This window comes from Nelusetta ayraudi, unplaced genomic scaffold, assembly GCF_046127955.1.
Source record: "Nelusetta ayraudi isolate G7.1 ecotype Tasmania unplaced genomic scaffold, CSIRO-AGI_Nayr_v1 ptg000097l, whole genome shotgun sequence".
Taxonomy (NCBI): Eukaryota; Metazoa; Chordata; class Actinopteri; order Tetraodontiformes; family Monacanthidae; genus Nelusetta; species Nelusetta ayraudi.
Window position 1 is genome coordinate 2738614 of NW_027466147.1, and position 21994 is coordinate 2760607.

General features: G+C 49.2%; 1 protein-coding gene across 3 annotated transcripts; it reads right to left on the reverse strand.

The window, feature by feature from the left end:
* Positions 1-12: 12 nt before the first annotated feature.
* Positions 13-20804, reverse strand: myot (myotilin). 3 transcript variants are annotated; one of them, XM_076048006.1, is made up of 18 exons: positions 20679-20804; positions 16647-16698; positions 16381-16549; positions 15506-15568; positions 15200-15341; positions 14512-14535; positions 13381-13500; positions 13119-13281; positions 9202-9517; positions 7977-9001; positions 7513-7663; positions 7335-7436; positions 6144-6181; positions 5189-5330; positions 4865-5072; positions 4293-4458; positions 3587-3720; positions 13-1599 (listed from the first exon to the last, which is right to left on the reverse strand). In XM_076048006.1, the coding sequence occupies exons 2-18, from the start codon at positions 16652-16654 to the stop codon at positions 1457-1459; spliced, it is 3114 nt and encodes a 1037-aa protein (XP_075904121.1). In that variant the 5' UTR covers positions 16655-16698; positions 20679-20804; the 3' UTR covers positions 13-1456. The 3 variants fall into 3 exon arrangements, with proteins under 3 accessions (XP_075904121.1, XP_075904123.1, XP_075904122.1); XM_076048008.1 differs by having other exon boundaries at positions 9202-9460; positions 20679-20803; XM_076048007.1 differs by lacking the exon at positions 16647-16698 and having other exon boundaries at positions 20679-20803.
* Positions 20805-21994: the final 1190 nt, after the last annotated feature.

The following is a 21994-nucleotide window of genomic DNA, read 5'->3' on the forward strand; positions in this document are numbered from 1 at the left end:
CGAAAGAAAAAGTTGAGGTCACAATATCCTTTATTCTTCATTCATCCAGTGATTTTTTTTTTTTTTTCTTTACACAACAAACGGTACTTGAGGGGGAATACACAGCAACACCTGCGGCTTCAAAATCTCCATCAGAGAGCAATCTCACTTGCCAAACAAAAAGAACAATGCAGGCGTTCACAGCCCCCTGGTGGCCAGACTGACTGAGGACAGACGACTGGAGCTGCGACACCTCGGCGTAGAGGTTCGCGCCGTGGAGCACGCGGGCCCCCAACCAAAAGCTGCCCTTGGGAAGCAGAAATAGAACTTTTAAGTTCCGACGCTGAGCCTCAGAGTTTATGGGGAAGCCGGAGCTCCGCGAAGTTCAATATTTCTGGAGGCTCCGAGCCGAGCGGGTAATTCAAAGAAATGTATTTTCTGACAGACCGACTTTTTAAACGCGCGGATCATCTGCACTGCAGACTTGATCCATAGTGAACTTCTCCATGTGTGCGCAATGTCGAGTGCAACGCCAGGGTTGGAGCCCCGCGGTGGGACAGTCGGTCCTTGTTCCAGCTCATTGAGAACTCTACTGTAGGCCCCCTGCAGGCAAGGGGGGGGGGGGGGGGAGGGAGTAGTACTTGTCATTGCTGTGCACATACATAGCTACGTACATACAACATAAATCAACTTTTAAAATGCGGCGTCGTCATCTGAATCTGAACTGAACTGAACTGAAAAGGAGAGGCTGCGCGGGAGAATCTTGCTGTGCCGTTTGGGTAAATACGGATCGAGTCGGGGAAGTCAACTCACAACCTGGGAGTCGGGTGTAGTCGAGGTGAAGTCTGCACACAGTGCACCGAGCCAAAAAGCGGATTCCAGGGTCTAAATTTGCGCTCGTCATTCCTGCTTTTTTTTAAAAATTAAAATTCAATTTTAGCCCTTAGCTACTGCGCGTACAAACCAGCGAGGTTTGGACGTCCTTGCCGGTCTCTCCACAGGGGGGCGCTGTTGCCACTTTCCTCCCTCTGCTTGTCTAACGCTGAAGGCTGAACTCTAGTTCCACCGTGTCCTGGTCTATTAATACGGGGGGGGGGGGAGAGGAGGAAACGTGGCGAGGCTTAACAGCATGTATCAACAACATGAGCTCCACAGCATTGAGCAGACTGACAGACTGAACGAGCAGCAGGTGGATTCCGACAGGGAGGCTTTAAGCACTTTGAAACATCTCTTCAGATGGAGAGGAACTTCCCACCACTGCATTCAGAGTTGCTGGTGGCGTCTCATCAATGGTTTCCTAATCTAAAAAATAAAGCAGCTCATTCCTATGAACTGTGTGACTGTAGATTACATAACACAACCAAAAAAAAAGAAAATGCAGCCTGTGTAGTGACCATGACGACCAGGTGAGGCCCCAGAGGCCTGATTTTAACACTACGAGTCCAGTGTGGGGGCAGGGGGGGGGAGGGGCGGGGCTCTACAGCTCCTCGCTCTCGTACAGCGGGGCGGTGTGCTGCGCCGGGCTCTCCACCGTCAGAGCCGGCACGTGGCTCAGCGACGACAGCAGCTTCAGTGTCTTGGAGCCAGGGGGCGCCGTCTTCATGGGTGTGGTGGCGCGAGCTGTGGGGGGGTCGGGGGGGAGAGACGAAGTGAGAGGAGGAGGAGAATCATCACAAGGTGTTCTGGTAGTTTTCCAGAAGAACTTTGTTTAAAACTCACACAGCGGTGGATGAACGAGTTTTTGGACAATCTTGAATTTTTTTTTCAATCGCAATTATTGTCTGTAAATATTTTACTGACAAAAAGGTTTTGCTGCATTATTCAGTTATTTGTTTTTAATAAAACAAAAAAAAAAAAAAGAAGAGGAAAACTAAATTCTTGTCCTCTGGATGTGTTGCAATGGGCGTCATCTTTCTGAAACATCCGCTGCTGAGCTGGACGGGCCGGTGCACGTGCAGCACGTGGGTCAATGTTGGTGGCTGCACTAAAATAAACTGCACTGGGACACTTAAGACTTCATTCTTAGTGCAATACACATACGTCACGAATGCATGAGGTGTCCCAAAACTTTTTTCCACCACTGTATGTAGTTTAAAACCGATTAGGCGGGAAGAAATACACTTTTATCAAAGTTTTTTTGGTTCTGAAATTGAGTGGTCTTATTTGTTTTGATGTCGGATCTTCTTTGCGTGTGCACATAAATAAATCTACTAACAGCAGCAGCGGCTGCGACACGTTTAACTGATAGCCGAGTGGGCTGAACATTCCCCTCATGCCAGGTGTCTGAAAATAAATCCTGTGCCCTCCACAGCAGCGCCGGGACAGGACGGCCCGCCCAGAGACGGGGAGACTTAGGGGACGGACAATGAGAGACGATCTCCAAGCCAAAATGTTCCTGTTCCTGCACCTCACGTTTTTTAGACGTGGTTTCTTTTGGGTCCGCAACGTCCGCAAACATCTACCTGGACAAAAACGACTGGAAACACTTCTGAAAAGCATGTCTCTAAATAAAAAGTTAAAGTAAAAGGAATGTATTTAAAGGCCCAGTGTGTAAAATTTGGTTTCATTTTTTGCTTGTTTATAGCCCAAAAAAATAAAACTAATTTGGTTTTCCTACCCTTTTCCTACCCGTCCTACTCAAGACTTGCGTCCTCAAATAAACCAACGAAGAAGGAGGTGCTCGAGGTATTCAGGTGTTTGCTTACAGGCCCCCGTAGTTCACTGGCATGCTCGGGAGGAGGATAGTACGGAGACCCAAAGGACTAATATAGCGCTGCAATCTAAAATGTAACCACTGGATGTCGCTGTTTTTTTTCCTAACATTCCAAACTTCACCTTTAAAGACTAAATTTATATTAGAAAGCCGCATTATAGGTTTTCCACGAAAACTAGAGATCTAGAATTGTTGGATAATTGGTGGTGATGCTGCTCCACTGGACCCCAGGATGAAGCAAAAACATTGGGAAATGGATGCACCGTATTGTTGACTGCTTCACCCATCCTTCAAGCAAACAATACGCACATTGAAGCCAACTGTAATTTCACTTTTCCACTCTCTGTTCCATTTCCATGCACACTTGTGTACTTGGAAGACCTTTTTCAACAAACTTGCCTTACCTTCGAGTCAGAGCACAACATCAACGGCTGAATTTAAGACGCCTCTGACAGCTGCAGTGGTCTGGATAATTGAACACTTTCAATTGGTTTTAAAAGCTATAAGCTGTGTTGTAATGGACACCGGGCATCTCCGCAAGGCAGGCGGGTGGCGTGTTACGCGAAATTGATCGGAAACCTGACCGCTGCCGTTGTGCTTCCCTCCAGTGAGAGTGGAAGCCTCGTCTCCGTTACAGACGCTGGTCTCATCGCGTTCCCGCTCCATCACGTAACAAGCGTTTGTTTTCACGGCATGCCGAGCCGCGCGCACTCTGCCGTTGGGCGCGCTCACTCCCCATCTGCTGTTTACAGCCGCGGGCTACCATAGCAACCGCCGGGCTAACGCTCAGATAGCAGATAGCGTACCTGAGAGATGAGGAGGGGGAGGAGGGTGTGTGTGTGTGTGTGTGTGTGTGTGGGGGGGGGGGGGGGGGGGGGGGGCGAACGCACTTACCGGTTACATCCAGCCTGGCGTTGCACGTGGACATGCCGGCCACGTTGATGGCAGAGAGGGTGTACCACCCGGCGTCGGACTTCACCACCCGCTCTATCAGCAGGCACTGGCGGCCGGAGCCGTCCTGGTAGAGACTGCGGATTCAAACCATCAAACAGTGAGGGGTCTGTCTGAGAAACAAAATCAACAGCCTCAGTATCGCTGCACTGTGAAGTGCCAAAGATTTAGAAGATGATGGTGGGGGGGGAAGAAAAAAAAAACTTGTTTATTTTGGACAAATTGTAGCTTCAACCTGAATGTGGAACAAGCAAAGCTTAACTTAACACTATGCAATTAACAATTTTCATATTGCATACGTGCAAAATCGAATTTCAAAAAAAAAAAAATAATAAATCGCATCAAAATAAATGAAATGTAAATAAAAATTGTAGGCCTCTTATTTCATTTGCTGCTTTCTCATTTAGATTTCAACAGTAACCTTTTTCCACAGGCTAATGATACATTTAAAAATGATGTAACAAAAATAAACCAACTAAGTCATATTACTGTCCTTCAATGAACGTCCTGTCCTTCACAGTATTTACAGTGTTCATTTCTTTGTACGCCTCACTGGTTGGCTCTATGAGCCTGAAGCTGATGTGACTGCACTGCATCGTGTTCTGCGCCAGAGTGCAGTTGAAGAGGCGTTCAGGGTGCGGTGACGTACCTCATTCTGTTGGGGTCAGTCCGCAGCATGTCTTTGTCCTTCTTCCAGAAGAGCTGCGGCGGAGGCGAGGCTTCCACTTTGCACTCTAACCGGACCGTGTCGCCCTCTAGTGCTCGGGAGTTTGACATCTTCTGGACGAAGGTGGGAGGACGAAGGACCTCCTGGGCTGCAGGGGCAAGGCGGAGGGTCACACGAGAAATTAGAGGGAACCCCAGAATGCAAATGCAGGGCGTTGAAGGATAAACAGGTGGAATCTGCATATTGATCGATCGATCGATTGATCCGTTTATTTAAGCGTCAAACACAAGTGGTGACCAGACCTCATGGGCTTCATAGACACTGATCATTACAATTGTCAAATAATATTTCCACAATTGCATCCATGACAGCCACCTGACCATAGCATATAACATACAATTAGAATGGTTGGGCCATATGGGAAAAGCTACCAAATTGATTCAAACAGAGAATTTCTTAAATCTCAATATAAATCAAGCACAATACCAACGGAGGGCCAATCAAGAGCGTTATGACTCTTTTGTTTTGAGAAAAAAAAATCCTCCAACATTCACCCAACACGTCGATCCTCATGCTGAATCTGCTCTCCCCTGCCCGGTTCCTGGCCACGCACTCATAGACTCCGGCGTGGTGCACGGTGACGATCTCGATGATGAAGGAGTGCAGGGCCTTCTCACACACCAGCATCTTGTGGTAGTCGTCTGGACGGATGGCTTTCCCGTCCAGGTACCAGCAGATGTCGGGCGTCGGGAGACCTCCCACCTGGATTTGGGTGGTGGTGGTGGGGGGCGGGGGGGTTAATCCCGCTCGGTTTGACTTTGAGCGAGGTGCACACACACACACACACACACACACACACTCTCTAGTGAGCGTCACACCTTGAAGTCGATCCTGCAGAAGCGTCCCTCCTCCACCGTGAGGTCCGGGGGGATCTGCATGAAGCGGGGGGCGTAGCACTTCTCCTGGATGGCCGAACCCTCGTTTGCCCTCCCGCCGTCCATTCCCGAGTGGTGCCTCCCCCTGCCGCCGGCACACAGACACATCATTCAGCCAGTTTAGTCGCTCCTAATGACTCAATTTCACACTCCGCCAGAGACTGAACAAATACATTAGACTGCGTTTCTCCTCCCTGTGCGTCCTGAGAGTCTGGCACTGATTGGCAGTGGTTACGCAACACTGCGTCGACAGTGTAAAGCAAGCACTCGCAGTTTGTGAGTGAGAAATCTCAGTATTGTACTTCAGGGTTAAGTGTGTAACATTTAGAGATTTTGAAGAAGAAACAGTGACATCAAGTGGTTACATTTCAGATTGCAGGGTCTTTCACTCTTCCTCCCTCTCCCGAGGTTGCCAGTGAGCTACGGTGGCCTGCGCACCCAAACCTGGATACCTCCACCACCCTCTTCTTCTTCCTTCTTAGAAATATGGCAGTGCAAGATGGCAGCTAACTGGGAGCAAGACCCTTGATCTATTTATATTCTTATAAAAACAGTTCTGAAGGTAGGCAAACCAAATTACTTTTATTGTGCTGCAAGTATGCACTTTTATTAATGTATTTATGGGCAGTATGTAAAGATTCTACCAACAGAAAAGTCATAAATCAAGCCAAATATTACACACTGGACCTTTAAATGTCTTTTACACAAATACTGAGAAAAGTATTTTGTTTATTTTGTCTTTAAAAGCTGACGGTTTAGCTTGTATTACATGTGCGTTACATCGCAGAATCATTTCTATGGACAACACGACTGTGCTGACTGAGTCTGTAAATTGGACAGAAGGTCGTCTACTGCGGATAATTACTGGAAGAAACAGAGAACACAAAACTTTATTTACCAGAGGCCACCTGTGTGTCTCCCTTCTGGTGAATCTGGCTGAAAAAGAAAGCGGGTTGTCATGAGTGGACATTTAACGACAAAAAAAAAAAAAGAAATTTGAACTAAGTGCTGTAATGCGAGTGTGTGTCTTGACAGAAAGATACTGTTGTCACCAGTCAAAAGCATCTGCTTCTCAGAAAGAAGGCCAGAAATAGCCGCTGACTTCAGAGCATGTGTGTGTGTGTGTGTGTGTGTGTGTGTGTGTGTGTGTGTGTGTGTGTGTGTGTGTGTGTGTGTGTAGGATTGCTCTGTCAAAAAGCCTTTGTCATTCCCGGGGCTTTGCACCTCCTGTTCTTTTTGCCTCTCACACACACACACACACACACACACACACACACACACACACACACACACACACACACACACACACTGGGGTCAGAATGGCAGCGTGAGGCAGCTCGCTGGTTATCCTGCCAGGCCTTTTCAACCGGGAGCTCGTGAAGCCATCAGGAGGCCCAGCGAGGGGCCCGGGGGGGCTCCCTCCACGTCCATTCAAAGCCAACTGACGGTGATAATGTGCGTTCCGCCTCCTCTCCGCAGCCCAGTGAAAGCTAATGGCTCTGAGGGCCAGGGCCAGTATGGAGTCTACAACTGTGGTTCTCTCCTGGTGGAGTCTCAGGACCCACATTGTTTTTGATTGTCACACAAATTTATTCAATATACATATTAGGGCTGGGCAATTATGGTCAAAAATAAAATCCAGATTTTTTTCTTTGAAAACTCGATTTTCGATTTCGATTTTTTTTTTTTTTTTTGGGAGGGGGCGGAAATCTTGTTAAATATGCTAAAAAAAAAAAAACAAAACGGACAAGTGGGTGTTGTATGTGACTTCGGGAAAAATAATTTAGCAGGTAGTGGTGAGGGCAGCAAACATAATCACTTCCTGGTTTTAACACCATCTGATTGTGATTTAAAATTGATTAATCTCACAGCCCTAATACATATATATATATATATATACACACATATATACAAATACAAAAAAAAAACTGCCCACGAAGCTGCGACCCAATCAAAACAGCTCCGCAACCTGCTTTTTGGTCCCGAGCCACCAGTTGAGAAACACTGGTCTGAGAAGACAAGCTGAGACTAAAGGACCTCTGTGACAGTCATCACATCTACTGTGCTGAGTGGAGGCAGGCCGCCCTACCTGGTCAAGTTGCGAGTCTGAGAGACATTCTTGGTCAAACATGTCGTTGGCGTTGTCGGGACCCAGCAGCCGGCGAGCCATGCGCTCCTCGTAGGAGAGTTTCTGTTGAAGATGCAGCCGTTAAACAGCGCGCCTGCGTTAGAGCTCGAGCGGACAAGAGTTTGCAGCGACCGGACACCTGACTGCTCCTCCTCCTGGCCTCCTTGGAGCGCAGCTTCTTTTCCAGGTCCTGGATGAGAGCGTCTTTGGAGCCCTGGATGTCGTCGTCTGTCGAGCGGGAGGACGAAGGCCGAGGAGCGACGGACTTCTTCAGGATGGGTTTGGGAAGACTGGAGGAGAGAAAAACACGTGGACAAACACTTTAACGCTAAGTTCTTCATGCAATCTGAAGTTTTAAAGGTCCAGTATGTAAAAATTGGCCTGATTTATGATTTTTAGATTGGTAAAAGCTAATATTTGGCTTGATTTATGATTTTTGTATTGGAAAAAGTCGACTTGTCCAGGGTGTCACCCTGCCGTCACCCTATGACAGCCCGGAGAGGCTCCAGCAGACTCTCTTGCTCCTAGTTGGGCTTCCTTAAAAATTGTGCACACCAGACTTTCAATGTGATCAATTCCAGGCTTCACTTGACTTGAACTCACATGTTTGGCGTCCCCTTGTAGCTGGTGGGCAGCGAGACCACGGCTGGCGGCACTTTGACCGGGGGGGCGGCGGTGCTGCTGGGCTGCGATGGGAGGAGGGACGAGGGGGCGGGGGAGGAGTAGGGGAAGGATGGAGAGAGAGGAGAGGAGGTGGAGGCTGGGAGAGGCTGCTGGGTGGGCGCATAGGAGGGAGAGGAAGAAGCCCTGGCGGGCAGGAGGGGGCTGGAGGGCGCCAGCGGGGAGCGAGAGGGCGAGATGGAGGGGCGCGGGAGGCCGGCGGCCGGCGACAGCTTGGAGGCGGAGGAGAAGGGCGAGAAAGCGGAGGGCAGCACGGAGCAGAGGTAGGCGGCGGACGGCGACAGGGTGTCCTGATTGGCCGGCAGGGTGGCGCTGCCCAGGCCCACGGCGCTGGGCACGCTGGGGGTGAGGGTGATGCTGGAGCGCATGGTGGCGCGGGGGAGGGAGGAGGAGGAGGAGGAAGAGGTGGAGGAGGCTGGTGGAGGGGAGGCGGCGGCGGCGAAGAGGTTCGGGTTGGGGGGAGGAGCCACTGGGTTGGCGGAGGAGGTGGTAGGAGGAGGAGCGGAGGAGGCGGAGCTGAGGCTGGAAGAGGAGGGGGACGACTTGGTCGTCCCGTTGGCCTGGGCCAAGACCTGGGTCTGGGTTTGGACTCCCGACTGGCTCTGGTCCAGGCTGATGCTCAGCGACTGGAACTGGGACTGGGTCTGTGACACAGACCTGGACTGGGACTGGGACTGGGACAGGGACTGGGACTGGGACTGGGACTGGGACATCCTCTTAGACAGACTCTGTGTGTCCACCACCACGGTGGGACTGTCCTGAGGGGAGAGGTTCTGGTTCTCCTGGGCCTCCCTCACCACGCTCTCGTAGCTGGGCGCCTGGAAGGAAGGCTGCGACTGGATGAAGTGACGCGGACGCTCATAGTTGAAGGCGCTGGGGGGGAAGGTGCTGGGCGTGAAGGTGGGCAGGTCCGACAGGTTCATGTTGTGGCCTCCTGACTGGGAGGACTGAGGGGGAGAAGCCATCAAATTAACAACAATAATAACAGCAAAGATGAAGGTATCACTCATGTTTCTTCTCTTGGATGCTCACTGGGTCTCTCCAGAGAAAAGGAGCAACCGTAAACTGTTGTTCTATTGAAACTAAGTTATCAAAATTGGCAAATTTTGGCAAAACGACGAGTTTAGGACGAGTGAAACGTTCTTACCGAGAAATTGAGCTTGATTGGGGTGAAGAGCTTGGCCGTTTGGTTCGTGTCCTTGGCTCTCGGGGGTGCAGGCGGAGGTTCCTGGTTCGTGTCCTTGGCTCTCGGGGGTGCAGGTGGAGGTTCCGCAGGGCTGGGGGCACCGCCGTCGACCGCTGCCTCTGCTGAACTCTCCCTCTGGGCTGCACTCGGGGCGCTCTCCTCCTCGCTGCGACCAGACGCTTCCTCGGAGGAGTGGTCGGCCGGCTGAGGCGCTGGGAAACTGACGGATGGACACAGAGGCCACGGTGAAGATCGGAACAAATCGAGGCACGGCAGCCTTTTTGAGGTTTTTTTTAAAGGAACATCTTCGCCCGCCACCTGCGGCCTGGAAACCATGGCGTGATAAGAGATGGTGGGAGGATTACCCATCGTGATCTAAGAATGTGTCCTGCAGCATCACGGATATCTAGTAGACATCAGTATGGTACAGTCACCTTTTTTTTTTTTTTTTTTTTTTAACAACTAAAAAACTCCAATACAACAACAACAACAACAAAACAATGTCCAATTTAGTGACATTTCATCAAATGAACGTCCAACGTCCAATCAAGTTTGGACCTTTCCATTGAATCATACTTGGATATAAGCGGCTAAAGATAAGACCCGTGCACCATAATATTGTTGAAAACCTGCATAAAAACAAATAAACCAATTCATATTTCAGAGCACATCTGGAACCATGCGGGTCTCCTGGTAAGCAGAAAGTTCCCTCAACTATAAAATATACATTTCAGTCCAGCTGTCTTTATAAAAGCGGAACACTGACGTGAGAAACAGAAAGCTTCCACTTCAGCCCACGCAGTAGTTTTCTTCTCGTAATACCAACGATCATTAGGCTTGGCTTCTCTGGTCGAAAAAAAAAAACTAAAAATCCCACTGGGACCCGTTTGGCCCGGGCTGCACGGGATCTGAACGACAATAGCAGCCTGTCACAATGCTCACACACTCATCCACTCGCGCTCTTGCTCACTGTTTCTCTGTGTTTGCCCTGTTCTCCCCAGCCAGCATCAGCTGACCCCAAAGTCCGAGGTCTTAATCTTGATTCTGGTTAGAAAAAAAAAAGAAAAAAGAAAAATCCCCAAAAATGCTGAGAAAGAGGACTTTGGGTTGCCGGGTGAGAAATCTGTGTGCGAGCCATTAAAGGTGAAATGTGTCTCTTGTGGCCCCACCAGTCAAACAGTTTACCGTTGGGCAATGGAAGAAAAAAAAAAAAGTCCCAATGAGAAGGCAGTTTTAAAGAAGGCCAAATGAGATTCTGTAGCAGATAATGCTTTCCACCGAGGATCACACCAGTCTGCTTCTACCAGATGTGCTGTAAGTACCATCAACACTCGCCCGCTGAATAAAAAAAAAAGACTTGCCCCAGAGTGGCCGCACTTCACGGCTGGGCGTCGTATTTTTGCGCTTGAGCAAACACAGCGAAGCGGCTTCCCGCACCTCCTTAGCAACCGAGCGCCACGAGCAGCGCTGACGCTCCGACAGGCAAACAAGGGACGTCACAGACGCGGCGTAGATACAGCGAGGCCGCCACCTTCTCGCCATGGGGCTTTGTGAGTAGAAAATAATGACGAGCACGCAAACACAATATGAGCTTCCATTTTTAGCAGGCTGAGTTATCTTTAGCATGTCGGGGGGAGCCGTCTGTTGTTATAGGTTGCTTACTGTCACAGCAGCTGGGGGTTAGCAAGCGAGAGGCAACACGCTCATGGAGTTTGGCACCAAAAAATTTACTTTTCGGGGCTGAATATTGCAAACATCTCCCTGAACAGACCTCATTATGATGGGTTTGTGCAGCTTCTGCAATCGGCCGATGACTTTCCCCGTACACAGCGGCACCACGACGCCATACAGAAGGTGTCTGCAATCAGCTAGCGCATTTTGCGCTGGTGTCATTGAGTCGTCAAAGCTATAATGGTCTTGGAATTCGGACATCGGCTGGCAGGTGCAAACACTCCGCTGGCAGAAGAAGAATGAAAATGAAAGAAGACACCAAAGATGTACAAGAAGCACCTTAAGAGGTCTTCTTGGCTTTTAAGAAGGTGAATTGACAAAACCTTGCCCGCGGGACCTCGATTTCACCTTAGTTAGCCTGTTGGACTACTAGCCCACAGCTTCTGGACAGCTGTTGTTTGCAGCCGATGGAGTCGGTGGAGGGTTGGGTGGGTGGGGGGGGGGGGGGTCTGAAGGACACAGACGCCATATTTGCACTTCGAATTACAGATGAGATCACCGCCCCCGGACGCAGGACATTCGGCAAACCGTACCCCACAACCGTGGTGAGACACGCACTCATCAGCAAAACACAGCAGCCAGAGACCCCGCAGTTCAAATATAACTGCAGCAACTAGCAACAAGTCGAGAATCTGCACTGCATAATTACGCCAAAGATCACGGAGAATGGAACGCCGACGCAAAGCCTATACAGTAAATGAGAAACAGATGTACGCAAACTGTCTCCAAGGGCAGAAATGACAAAAAAAAAAAAAAAAAAAAAAAATGAAACTGACAGGTGACAACAATGACGTCAGTGACGTCACACCCTTCACCATGTTGCTTTTTGTTTTTTTTTTTTTTCTCACAACCAATGAATGGGCAGCGGGCCATCGAAACATGATGTTCAGCACAGCCTCCCAACTGACACGAAGCATGTTTGAAATAAAACCACATTCAGCAGGCAGACGTCCGCGAGCAGCTGAGCCCGACGGGCACGCGACCTTCCGCAACCAGTGAGCTCAGAGTCCAAAGTGACCCAACAACATATCTTAAATGACTCAGAGACACAACTTCAGTTGTAGGAGTTCTGTCTTGGATGTCTTGGCATTCATCTGGGTTACGTTCGATTGGTTGGCATATAAAAAAAACAACAACAACAACAACCTCTTGATGCAACCTGTTGCTAGGCTTTTGGCGTAGCAATGCATTATAATAATAATAATAATAATTATAATTATTAATTCGACCAAATTTGCCAAACAATAACAAAACTTTGCGAGCGCGTCTGACGGACCGACGACGCGCGTGACGCAAACCGCCCCGAAAATAGACTCAAGTCCAAATGCAGCCCAAACAAGGTGAGACCTTTTGCACGAGGTCACGGCGCCTCGCTGACAGTGGAATTCAATTCAAACTTTTAAAACAACAACAACAAACAAACAAACAAACAAAACAAACAAAACATTGGTCGGCGTCCGCGGAGCACCACGTCACTCCGAAGTAGCGACGGTTTGCGGGAGTGAGAAGTGAGAGTCGACGCGAGGCAGGGACGCGTGCCTACCTCCCTGGAAGTTTTCACACACTTCTCCAGAGACTCGCAGCTGAGGAGGAAGAGGAGGAGGAGGAGGAGGATGAGGAGGAGGTCCGGTCCTCCCTGCTGGACGACACAACAACACCAGACCGTCTGATATGAGGCGCGACGCGGCGGCCAGTCCGGAGTGACAGGTGACGGGGCGCGCTCACGGTGGAGTCGACGGGAGCGCGCAGGTCCAAACTGAGTGATAAAACGCCCACTCGGACTCTCTCTCTCTCTCTCTCTCTCTCTCTCTCTCTCTCTCTCTCTCTCTCCCTGTGACGGTGTACTACATCAACGGAGGTAGTTCACCGTCACAGGAAGACACACAGAAAAATACAGAAATAAACAAATAAATAAATCGATCAATTCTAGAGAGGGGGTTCTGCAGTTGTAGAGCAGTACAGCAGCGACTTGAAGCGGATTAAAATGGTACTACAGCTAATTAAATTCAACGATCATAACAATGGGATGTGTTTAGTGCAGGGTTGTTATTCATTTGCTGGTTTTCCACATGAGCGCATGTGTGTGTGTGTGTGTGTGTGTGTGTGTGTGTGTGTGTGTGTGTGTGTGTGTGTGACCAACTCCTCACTCTGCATCGGGGATGTTGTCCTCCGGGAGGCTCTCCGGCCAGTCAGGAGGCGGGAGGGTGACGGAGTCCGGCAGCTCCGAGGGGAAGTCCTCCGTCAGATGATGGAGCGAGGACTCTACCGCCCCCTGCAGGCCAACAACCTCCATCTCCTGCTCCTCCAGATCTGCGTGGCGAGAGAGGCAGACACAAAGTTTGAGCGAGGCCCCGAGGCCCCCGACGAGGACGTCACCGCAGAACCGTGCGAACGTAATGAGCGTCGGACCATCGCAGACTTGCAGGACGGCCGAGCAGGAAACTGTGCCGAAGGAGTTGAGCGCCACACACTTGAACAGGCCGGAATCTTCAGGGAAGGCCTCCGTTATCACCAGGGTGCACAGCTCCTCTGTGGAAAGCAAGAAATTAATGAATTAATAAGGGTTAGGGTTAGGGGTTAGGGTTAGGGTTAGCAGTAGATTTAATGTGAAAACCATTGTCTGAGTGGACCATCCACTCACATCATGCCACCATGTGGGACATCGGTAAAACAGGGATGAACATTAATATTGTTTATGATATGCTGTCCATCCTACAGTCTAGTATGGTAACTCCTGTACTGGGCTTATTTATTCTAAAAAAAAACAAAATATCGAGTCGCACTGTGTTTTTCTGATGTGATGCCTCGAGTCAGAACTACGCCTACGATTCTATCAATGTAAACATCTTCATCGTGTTTGTCTTCATCATCTTCTCCAGCTGTAACCCTGCAATCACTTGTGTGAACAGACTGTCAAATGCCGGTAACTTCCCACATGGAAAGATCGATACCACAACCGATGGCACCGGTGTGGGGTCGGCGTGTGTGGTTGTCCAGTCCCGCTGGAAGGCTACTGGGCTGTTTTACGGCTTCTATTCACCACCGGGTGACAGGAACGACCTCCACCCGCACCGCAACACAAACCACAGCTGTACGCTTGCTGGGGAATGTGAGCCAGCAGCACACGCAGCGCCACCGCCACCACCGCCTCGCTTCTGAAAATGGCAACAAACACTGTGTGCCATGGCTGTGTGCATCTGAGAGGCTGGAGTGAAGGGAGACCCGGTGGCTGAGGTGTGACTTTTATAAAAGGTTTCATAATCGTCTGACTGTGTTTTGCAGTGTTACTTTTTTGCCCTTTCCTTTAAGAATAATGATGAGTCAGCATTATTTGTGTCTCCAGCTGGAAACTGCCTCGTTTTCATTTCATTTCTCATAACAAAATAATCCTTTGTCAGCTGTGCTGGCATTGTACTGAACTGTTTAGCAGCGATCCGGCATTTATTCACATTCAAATATGAGTCATAGTCCACTGATATGATATTATTTTTAAACTGTGCATTCAGCCTAATGGCCATGTGAGCAGAGTTCTGTGCTTACCTGGCACTGATACAGAACTGGCCTCTGCGAAGACATGAAGGGGGGGGGGGGGAATAATTGGTCACGATGAATTACAAGGCGCTGTGCAGCTAAAATGAATCACATGACACTGTGCATGACATATACTCTACATCACTGTAATTGCCAAACAGGGAGCTCAAGTGGACTAACTGCTCTTATATTGTCTTAATGCAAAAGTAAAAGTCAAAGTCTCTTGGGTGTAGACAGAAAACAGCGGGCTAATTGAATTTGAACGCTGATGTTGCACACTCAGCTGGAAGTCGGAAGCTCCAAACTTGCATTTACTCCCAGCTCAGCATTTCTTTTTTTTTTTTTGCTTATTTTAAACCTCTCATATGAAATAGATTTCACGCATCTGTGCTGTTAAACTTCATAAGAACAGTCGAAGCTTTATTACATCAGTTAGCCAAAAAACAGTAAGTAGCATATTTAATCATCTGTCTGAAATCTCCAAGTCGTATGTTTCATTACAGCTCTGTGAAATCACAAAGGGCTGATTTTCAAAACTTCGATTTCTGTGGCGTTCGCTAATAAGCTAGAAATCGGACTCGTCGGCACGATGAATTCTGCATTGTTAAGGAACCTGTACCAAAACACGTAACGGCTGGAACCGGACAGTGAGGTCAGGTTTCAGTTAACAACCCGCAGCCCTCTGAGAGACACTCACTCTTGCGCAGTATCCTGAAGTCGTCAGAGTCCAACACCTGCTCATCTTCCCTGTACCACATGACCTGCAGAGGCGGAGTCCCCCTCAGTCGACACTCCAGGACCACCAGCTGACCCTTCACTGCGGCCACATCGTGCAGGCCCTGGCGGAGAGGACAGGTCCAGTGATGGACACGTGAAAGAAAAGAAGATACGGAGAGATAAGAAGTTCAGGGTTTGATCCGAACCCCACTGGGAAAATGTTTCACGTTAATTGTGTCGTCTTTAGCTTTCAGGGCGCGAGAAAGAAAAATGTGTGGATTTTTACCTTTACAAAAGCAGGCGGCGCTCCATTCCCGGAATACTGCTGGCTGTAAATTGGACTCTGAGTCTGAACATGAAGACATAAGATTTTATTATCTTTTGAATTCCCTGGTTAAAATGATAATCAATCCCAAATACATCAACATTTTTTTTTCTTTCCTGTATTATAATTTGGTCACTGCTTTGGTGGGAGAGGCCTACAACTTCACAGAAGCTTCATCGGCAGGAAGCTAAAACTGGATGTTTTGCAGGAAGCCGTAAAAAAGTGGGATAAATGTGTTTTCTATGGGCTTTCTTGACGATTGCTCATGTGAGAGGCTGCTTCACTGAAACATGTGGGGCGGAGAAACATTTTGAAAGTGAGAGGGACCCCACACGGCTGTGAAAATGTACCATACATATACCAAACTGCAGAAAGACATCTGCACCTGCTGATGGTCGCCAAGTGGGCCACACTGACACCAACACTTGGGTGGATGTCACCGAGTTTTTGCTTCCTGTCCGTTGTCTTTGTTTGGACTACACTACGTCCAACATTCGTCTGAGAATAACTACAGCACTCTAACCACGTGCCGCCCCCCCGCCCCCTCAACTCTCACAAAAGCAGACACAGAAAACTGGATTAGTCTGATTTTCCTTCAGGAGCCTATCAGCTTTCTTCAGTGTGTGGACGACAGAGAGGAAACAGTGTTGGCAGCGTTGCTTCCACAAAGTGTTTTGATTCGTCATGAGCAGCACGGTCAAGCTATCTGACAGATGGGAGGTGCTGCAGAGAGTTTCACATGTATTTCATAAGCCATGCTTTCCAAAGCTATAGCACATCAACTTGTCAGCTTTAACTTTTTTGACAGTTTGATTTTTGAATGACAGGAAAAGTACCCTCTGCGGGCTGACACACAGCGGCTGCACCAGGCTGGAGTGTCTCTGAGCCTGGAAGGTGGAGGAGGAGGACGAGGAGCTGGCGGAGCAGGAGGAGAGCTCTCGGCTGGACGAGGTAGAGGAGATGGTCAGGGACATGGTGCTGGTCTTCTTCTGCACCCTCTGGACACTGCGCAGAACAGATCAGAGCAGGGATAGATTGTCACCTTTAAGGAGCAGAGCTTTTTTTTTTTTAAGCGTCGTCTGCCTGTGTTTGTCGGACTTACTGTGCCATGTTTCAGCCGCTCCAGAAGGCAGCGACAGAAGGACGTTCACTTTCTATGAATAGAGGGCAGGATGAAAGGGTGAGAAGTTTGGTCATCCGCAAGGAGCTCAAAGAAGAGCCGATGTTCCGTTCGCAGCCAGCAGAGGTGGCTCCGGCATCTCGTTAGGATGCCACCTGGGGAGGAGTTTTGGGCATGTCCATCTGGGATGATACCCTGGGACAGAGCAAGGACAGTTGGGAGAAACGATGTCTTCCACGTGGCCTGGGACCGCCTGGAAGAGCTGATCCAGGTGGGTAAGACCCTGGCTCTGTACAAGAAGGGCCCAGGCTGCCTTTACTTCCTGAAGAGAATCAGATTCTTTGCCATCTGCTGGGCGACGGTGGCGCAGCAGACCGATTGTGGCAACTGACTCAATGCGATCATTAGAAAAGTGGGCGATGGTGTATTGGTGAAACTGGCCTCATGGGACATTGACCAAGAGAAGGATGCTCCGGAACCTTCACAGCACCCTGAAGAACAGTGGTGCACCACCACCACCACCACCCACTACTAACAACCAAGCAAGTCCTTCTGTTTTGTGGCCATCAGTCTCGACCACTCATCACTACAAAAGTAAAAGCACTCTTTCATCATGCACGTGTAATTCTTTTGTGCCATTTGACCAGCAGGGCTTGCAGGACCTCACCTCCTACACACCGGGTGTCTCTGTCTGCCCTGAGTCCTCTGAGCACATTGCAAGGTTTTGCTGCTAATTAAGGCTTTCGTGGTTCCACACATCGCGGATCATGGCCCGCTGCCCTCTGTTGCTGTGGGCCACAGAAGGAGCTGACAGCGGAGGCCCAGGGCTCGGGTTTCTGGGCTAAATTAAACTCTTTAGTGGACGTCTCTCTGGCCTGGCAACATCTGAGTGTCTCCACGCACAAGACACAGGGTAACCGCTCCACTCAACTCCCTGCAATGTCTCATCTCCATCCTGTATAGTTCTGTCCCTTCCAACAGCAACCGTGTCTCAGATGGTGCCAGACAGGTGATCTCACAGCTAGCCGCATGAGGCTCAGCGGGCCTCATCCTACTTCCCCAGCAGGGGATTTGGTCTCTTGTTATGCAGCCTGTTGTCGGTAAAACAACAGCTGCCGCAGAAGCCATCGGATCAATTGTGTCTCTGTTACGTAAAGGCCCGAGGGCAGGCTGCATTCTTGTCGCGCTGCCGATTGTTCAATGCCGGCACTAGAAGACCACCGTGTCCAGCCGCCCCACCTAGAGCGCGTCTATCAATAGACCCTGCCATTCTGGTAGAGCTCACCAAAACAAAACAAACAATGAAGACATCTAATTAATTTGCTGGCATGGCAACATTTTTCAAACAACAGCCACAAACCCAGCGCAGTTGCAGCAGGTGGTTGGAAAAAAAAAAAGAGTATTGTAAGAAAACAAATACATATCTTTACACACGCACACATAGATCCATGTATGTATTTATGTATGCAGGTACTGTATGTATAAGTACGTATGTACATACACATACAAACATGCATGCATACGGTATATCTATATATACACACACACGTGTATCCTGTGAACATGTATATATGTGTGTGTGTGTGTGTGTGCGCGTGTGCATAATTGCCAATATAAACAAAAATACATACGCAAATTGAATACATATCATGTATGTATTTATAGAGCCACAACATATACACACAAATGAAATGTGACAGAACGGCCCAGGTTTGGGTTTTCTTTGACTGTGGTGCCTGACTGTGATCCAATAAGCATCAAGTGTCCTTCCAGTTATGTGCGGAGCGAGAGGCTGTTTTTGGATTAGCATCCATTATTCAGAAGAGAAACTCACTCCCATCTGCAGGACCACACCTGCAGCTGGACTGCACAAATGCGTAATGACCAATTAATCTCAATAAACTTGATCAGCGAGAACTGATCAGAACCGAACTCACATTCTTTCTCTGCACAAACGTTTTAAGAAAAAGAAAAAACAGCCGCTGTGTCTTTTCAATACGTGTGGAGTTTGGGAGCAGTCAAGAATAATGGCTGTTATTTTTAACAGTGTGCGTCCTCCAGGGATGTTCTGTTCATCAACCCACATGTTGGGCTGCCTGGTGGAGCTGGCAGCGCCTCCCGGCACTGCATATTTACTGTCAGCCACCTGTTAGCGGCCGGCAGGAGAGAGTCAGAATGCTTCGCATTGACATCGTTGCCCTGTTCTGCACTATAAACCTTCCCATCGCGGCACAAACCCAGGCGGCTGGCGCGGCAGAGTAGTGAAAGATCACGGCTGACCTCCCTGTATGAAGTGCATTTATAGTATATGCATAAAACCATGCAAAGAAAAGAGAGAGGGCTAAACACTGACACCCATCCACAAAGTGTGTTATATTTAAACAAACCACCCACTGCGTCATTCCAGAGCTGCACACAACACCAGGAAGCCCCTAAAGCAGCAGCAGCAGCAGCAGCTTTGGTTCAGCAGTGGCTCACATTCTGGAAGTGGGGCTGAATGAGTGGACAAGTCAGGCAGCTTTCATTCATTTCAGAAGGCCACAGGTTCAACAGTCAGTACAGTTCACCACTAGGGGCCACCGCAGAACAGCTTGTTTGTAGATGTTTTTAACGTCTATATATTCTATGTTTGTACGTATGTTCTATTCTCTATGCTGGAAATGTTGACCCTAGCAGTCTCAGGGTGGCCCCTCTACCACTGGACCACTGGACCACTGGACCACTGGACCACTGGACCGACCATTCGTGACAGCAAAAAAACAAACGCAGTTCTCGTCAAATCAGCGTGCGGTGAGATTTCACGAGAACTACGGCTGAAGCTCTTCACACCATTCAATGGAAACACCTGCAAATCACAATTGTACACAATTGTTGAAATTTTGGAAATTTGGCTTTTATTTTGTGAGAAACTGGAGTCGTGGCAGTGACAGCTGGTGAAGGGGTGGAAAGGAGGAGCTCCAGCGTCGCCCTGAGCCCCTCTGAATCCCCTGCAGCTTGTTGCGTCACTGGGAGACAGCCCCCTGTGACCCCCCCCCCCCAACCCCCCCCAACCCCCACCACTTCTCCAATTCTCCCAACTCCTCAACTTGTCTGCTGGCCCGCCGACCGATTTAGCCCCAGAGCCGGTCACCTGATCTCACCGTGTGCCAATCCGTGGCTCGCGGCCCAAGCGCAGCGTCACGGAGGCATGCTCGGGACTCGCCCCGAGAACCCCCCCCCCCCAACTCGGCTCTGTGTTGCCTCACCCTGCCTGCTATATAACTGACACAGTTTTTGTTTACCCTCCTGCTTCCACTCTTTCCACACAGAAAAGTGTGTGGACGGAGGTTCACAAAGGACATCATTTGATGGATTGATGGATGGATTCATAAATTGATTGATTGATTGATTGATTGATTGATTGATCTAGACATTACTATTCACACATTTAGCCCCTTGCTCAGGGGTGGGCAAACATTTTGACTGGTGGGGCCACAGTGGGCGAGGGTTAGGGTTAGGGGCCGGAGCAGCAGCAGGTGTTTTGGTGACCCACCTCATAGGAGGAATGTGTATATCATGGGATATGTAAGAAACATGTGTTTTAATGTCTACTGGAAATGGACATTAAATGCGTCTTTGAAGCTCCACTGCATTTACGCACAACTATTCTATAGAACTTCTTCAAGTTCGGCAGGTCGGATTAAAAAAAGCTTCACGGGCCACATATGGCCCCCGGGCCGTAGCTTGCCCATGCCTGGCCTAGCTGGTTATCTCAGACGTCCGCTGCTCTCCGACACTGCGATCTGTAGTATCATCAGTAACGTGTAACATGCGCTGTCAGGCCTCTTTAGGTCCCGTGATTGAACTTAATACAAGCGGCTACGCGACTACATTCCCCTGCAGGTCAGAACCAACAGGTACGCTCGCCCCTCAGGACGCCAGCCAAGCTGCTCCAGCAAAACACGCTGCTCACATCAAAGTGCAGATTACAAAAAAAAAAAACAACCCGCAGAAGGTCGACGTTTCTGTGCTTACCTGCGCACTTGGTTGTTTTTTTTCCACCCACAGCAGCCAAAAAACGACAACAAATGTATTGATCCAACAGGAAGTGTGAGTGATCCCAAAATGCTGCTATGTGACAACGTGGCTGCCGGTCATGACTTGGTCACTGGACGCTGCCTAAGTCTGGGGGGAGCTGACACACACATTTACACACAAACACGCAGACCAGGGGTGTGTGTGTGTGTGTGTGTGTGTGTATGTGTGTGTGTGTGTGTGTGTGTGTGGAATGGGGTTAGGAGGGAATCTGAGGCTGGTGAGGTGAGGGAGTGGGGAGGGGTTCAGCTGAAGGGGTGCGAAAGAGGCAGACATGTGTCGGCAACGTTTAGCGACCGACATGAATATTGTGTGTTGTGGTTTAGAGCGGACGCACACTGGGTGCGACTCGCTACGTTTTTTTCCCCATGTTTTTGCGAGAAAGGGAGCTGAAGTTTGAGGCTTCAGAGCCGGAGGGTCCGGTGACCTGGGCTCATCTGGGAGTGCCAGGCAGCCAGGGGGTGGGGTGGGGTGGGGGTGGGGTGGGGCAGGGAACCTGCTGCTGGTGCCACCAAGTCTTGGTTAGGGGGGACACATGAGCTGAGACGCCCCCAGCAGAGACTGGGCCGGCCAGCTTGGGTTCTATCGAACCACACTGACTAGCTAATGAGTTCACGACCACCGCCAGCCTGATAACGATGGGGCAACGCAGGGGTCATCTTAAAATAATCTCCCCCTCTCTCACCCAGTTAGCAGAGGAGGCCAAAGTACTCACATTCCGTACTGAAGTAAAAGTACAGGTACTTGTGTAAGGAAATGCTTCTGGTAAAAGTAAAAGTATACCGACTAACCCTCGACTCTTTTACTCGAGTAAAAGCGAGAAAGTACAAGTGTGGGAGGCGCCGCAGACGTGTGGATTAAAAGTGTTGTTAAAGTGCATTGAAGATTCAGACTAACGCGACTGCTGATTGGGTGGCAGCTGAATGCTCGACCTCACTGTAAAAACGCAAACTAACAGAACTTTTAACGACAAGAGTCAAAACGTGATAAATTGCAGTTACTTATGGAAAGTCAGAGATTAATCTCGATTAATAAAATGTATTGTTTGACAGTCCTGAAATATGTATTTATATATATTCCCAGCGGCATAAAGAAAGGAGACAACAGAAGAAATGAGGAAAAAGAGGCGGAGAAGAAAAGAAACTATATATTTTTTTTTGTGTTCCACTGGGTTTAGTGTTGGTCACAGTGACATTTAAATTGAGCTCAGCTAATCATAGAACTTTCTTTCTTTTTTTTTTTTTTTAAATACCCAG

Bases quoted from the DNA above. Each gene is read 5' to 3' on its own strand.
- myot (XM_076048006.1), bottom strand. The intron at 15,342-15,505 runs GTAAAAATCCAC...CCTCTCCGCCAG, and splicing joins CGCCGCCTGCTTTTGTAAAG to GGCCTGCACGATGTGGCCGC. The intron at 4,459-4,864 runs GTGAATGTTGGA...TTGCCCCTGCAG, and splicing joins CATGAGGATCGACGTGTTGG to CCCAGGAGGTCCTTCGTCCT.